This window comes from Orycteropus afer, unplaced genomic scaffold, assembly GCF_000298275.1.
Source record: "Orycteropus afer afer isolate SDZICR_OR568_19922 unplaced genomic scaffold, OryAfe1.0 scaffold00215, whole genome shotgun sequence".
NCBI classification, from domain to species: domain Eukaryota; kingdom Metazoa; phylum Chordata; class Mammalia; order Tubulidentata; family Orycteropodidae; genus Orycteropus; species Orycteropus afer.
In genome coordinates this window covers 591,283-595,354 of record NW_006921802.1, presented here as the reverse complement: position 1 = coordinate 595,354, position 4,072 = coordinate 591,283, and the positions used below count along the sequence as shown (strand labels likewise).

Genomic DNA, 4,072 nt, shown 5'->3' with positions numbered 1-4,072 from the left:
TATATATATATATATATATATATATATATACACAGAGAGATATTAAGAACCATAACTAGAAGAATCTCAAAGATAAAATTTGGTTTACCAATTTTTAATCATTTATCTTACAGAATTTATGTTTCATATTAAGAACTTGGCAAGTATGATTTATTAATAATATAATCAATACCACTTTTAATCTTTAAGATAGTTTTCCTTTATAGATTTCAAACTGAATTTCTGCCTATTAACTATTTTGTTTTCAATATTCCTGAGGGTTAGAGAAAAAGAAAGAAAGAAACATTTGCCGTCATGTTGATTTTGACTCAAGGCAATCTCCTATGTTTCAGGGTAGAACCTTTCAGTTAGTAGCTAGGAATTTAACCATTTGTGCCATGCAGGACTCCTAGAGGTTAGAGAAGGAAAAGGGTTTTGTTATCACCGCATATAGATGGTGAAACCCAAGGAAACTGATTAAATTACTTGTCTAATAACAAAACAAAATTTTACCTTGGATCTCATCTATCCCTTTTCTAGTCCCCAAGACCTGATGATATAACAAAGTCTCTAAACTTCTTGAACTAATTCCCTCCTGTGTTTCCCTATCTCATTCCTGCCCATCCTTCACAGTTTAGCTCACAATCAAGTACTAATTTGACTTTCTCATTCACTAAATATTTCTTTTTCCACATATTTATGTTGTTTCTGGAGAAAAGCAGCAAATTTATACTTCCTTGAAGAAATATTTAAGTTTACAGTGCCTTCTACTAAGAAGATACTCAATGAATACTTGAATTGCCTAAGTGTTTTAGGAGCTCTGGTGATGTAGTGCCTAAGGCATCTGACTGCTAACCAGAAGGCTGGCAGTTCAAATGGATGGAAGACTGGACAATCTACTTCTGTAGTGATACCGCCTTGGAAACCCAAGGAGGGGTCACTATGAGTTGAATCGAATCCACGACAGTGAGATTTTTTTTCTTTTTAAAAGTATTTTAACCTCTTTTTTGAGATATAAACATCCTGATCATCATAGCCACCACCTGTTTGTCATAACAGTGGTGGTGGCTTACATGTGGCTGTGAGGCTAGAAACTATTCCACCAGTATTTCACATACCAACAAGGCCACCCATGGCAGGCAAGTTTCAATGGAACTTCCAGACTAAAAGACTAGGAAGAAAGGCCAGGCAATCTACTTCAAAAAAATTAGCCAATGAAAACCCTATTAATGCCAACAGAATATTATAAGTGCTGGAAGATGAACCCTCCAAGTTGGAAGGCACTATACAACAGCCACAACAGTGGCTTCAAACCTACTACTGATCATGCAGATGGCATATGGGACTGGCCAGTGCTGCATTCTCTTATACGTAAGGTTGCCATAAGTGGGAGGAAACTCAGTGTCAAATAACAACAATCATTGTAGAAGTCTAAGATTCATTTTTGTATTTTATTGCTTCAAATGCTTCAAACTATGGGAAATCTTTGGTAAAAATAAAGACAAAAAGTTTTCACAAGTACTTTACACAAAGCATTGCACAATAATGTTCTTCAATACACATGAAAGAATACAGGAATGTTCAGAATCCCCAGTGAGGAAATTAACTGTACAATATTCATAGTTCTTCATTTTAAACAAAACTGTTTTCATAAATATGTAAAATATTTCCTAGGTTCTTATCACATATTAACATTTGTATTTCCATCAGTATGTTCAACTCTAAAGTATTTATATTACTATTTAAATAAAAATCAGTAATTAACAAATTTTTTTTTCCTGTTGCTCACTATATAGCCTCAAAATTTCCCTCCCTCAATTCTGCTTACTTCACATAAAACTAGAGGGAGATAACTACAATAAAAATCAATATGGTACTCAATCAGGCCCTCTGTGGAAAAGAGGAAAATGTTTCATGTCTATTTATTACACAGACATTTCTCTGGGGCTTTATTTGTGCAGTCTCAAACTTGACCAGTTTTCAGTTGATCTAAATGAATTCTCAGCTCAGGGCACAGTTCAATTAGCAGCAGTTCCATCAGCACCTAAACCAAGAAAGATGATGAAAGTAAAAAAAAAGTGGAAAAAAAGTGTTTTTTTTTTCTCCAAGGGTTCACTCACACATCCACATATAAAATTCTAACTTTAGGACTGAAATTATTCTTTGTGAACAAAGTGACTCATCTCATTCTCAGCTATTTCTGATGTTAAATAAACTACCATTTAGCACTAGATTGATTTATTTTTATGGTCTGTTAATAATTACCAAACCATCATCAATATTTTCTGTTGCTAACTATAATCAGGGAAATAATAATCCGGGAAATATAATCTGGGAAAGTGTGCTTTGCTGGAATAAGAAAACCAAGCCAAACAGAAATGTGGCACCAAAGGTCGAGAGATACAATTACTGTGACAGAATGGGAATGCTGTATCCATGGGAGTACTTTTGTATTTTTGAAAAACCAAACAAACAAAAACCACAAAGCAGAGAAAATGGGTTCAGGGTGATAAGTAATAAGAGTGATTAACAATATAATGGATTAAAATCTACCCCAAAATGTGAACAGAAACATAAAAGTCAAGATATAATTAATCTTCTGGTAGGCATTAATTTACTCACATATAACAGATGCTTATTGGCTCTTGTTTCTTGCAGTGCATTAAATATTTTTATTATACCATGGCGGGCATTTTGCTGTCCAACAAGGCTCTGAAGCATATCTGAATTAAAAAATTTACTGGTATTAAATTTGTATTCTATGCTGCTATTGATAAAGTACATAATGTACGGACATTCCATGAAAAAGATACATGATATATGCACAATAAATAAAAAGCACTGAGGCATGAGGAATGTGAATGGTCAGTTCTTTCAGAATTTTTCAACCAACTACAACTTTAATCTATTGCTACACAATTAAAGATTAAGCTCTCAAAAGCGTATACTTAAGCAGGATTTCTAAAGCACCAAATTTGTTATCTGTTCTAAAACATTTGCCTCATTAATTCTAACCAGTGCAGTTATTATTATGATTCTCAATATAATTTCTTATCAAGGAACAATAAATGGCAAAAAAAAAGTATGATAATTGTTTCCATGGCAAATGATGTTTCTTTATATAGATATATAGATACAGATATATAGATATATACACACATACTTACATATATGTATTTTCTTTTTATATGTGTATACTTCCTTTCCCAATAGAAATTCTTCTAAAAATATCAACTACAACCAAGGACAATAAGTGAAAATGCAAGTAGATGTGTAATGCCATAATAGGATTCACATTCCCTTTTTATCTCTATACTTTTCAGGATACTAACCCAGACCTCACCTGGAATGTTTTCAAGCAGCTTTTGCTGGGCTCTCTGTTTTGTTTCCTGACTTTGCTCTTCACTTCTGATTGTGGTCGGTGGTGCCAATTTCCCATTTGGCCAAAAAGCATCCCGGAAAACATTGATGTAGTAAACCAACATTTGTTCACTGAAAATCCAGTTCACTGTGTCCCGGATTTGTCTTTTAAGAGAAAAATATTTCTTGGATGATATTTTTTTTAATTTTATACTCTATTCTCAAAAGGCGTTTATCAATGGGGGTAGATTAAGATACAGCCTGATCTAAATGTTTGATGAATAAACTAAGAATTGGATTTTTTTGGTTCTGAAAGTTACTTTTATTTTGGTATTAGTGGATGACCATTCATTCCTGGAACTCACATTTTCACTGGCAATGACTTCTCCAAATGCTTGAGTGCAATACTTTTTTTCAGTCTGTAACTGAGAGGAGATTGACTGATTTGTCTAAAGCTTGCAACTACCCTAACAGTACACAGTACCCACTATACTAATTTCTCCATGAAGTAGCATAAAAGGAAAACATAAACCTATTTAAAGACTATTAAAAGTTGTCTGGAACAAGGGGCAAAGTTGTGGTCATTGCTTGGTCACAGCCAGCTACCCAGAGCGACCGAGTAGTTGATCCTGCGGGTTTGGGACCATAGTCACAGGGGATATCAAGCTCAATTGGCATAACATACTATACAAAACATTGTTCCACCTCCTACTTTGGTGAGTAGCGACTGGGA

The 4,072-nt window shown here is 34.0% G+C and overlaps 1 protein-coding gene across 1 annotated transcript in view; it reads right to left on the bottom strand.

Moving 5' to 3' along the window:
• Positions 1 to 1,942: 1,942 nt before the first annotated feature.
• SNX25 (sorting nexin 25) overlaps positions 1,943 to 4,072 on the bottom strand; it is a 255,337-nt gene continuing 253,207 nt past the window's right edge. Inside the window, exons 17-19 of the mRNA XM_007948369.2 lie at positions 3,323 to 3,504; positions 2,602 to 2,702; positions 1,943 to 2,023 (exon numbers count right to left, since the gene is read on the bottom strand). Of these exons, the coding sequence (XP_007946560.2) occupies positions 1,943 to 2,023; positions 2,602 to 2,702; positions 3,323 to 3,504 (364 nt within the window). The remainder of the gene's footprint in view (positions 2,024 to 2,601; positions 2,703 to 3,322; positions 3,505 to 4,072) is intronic.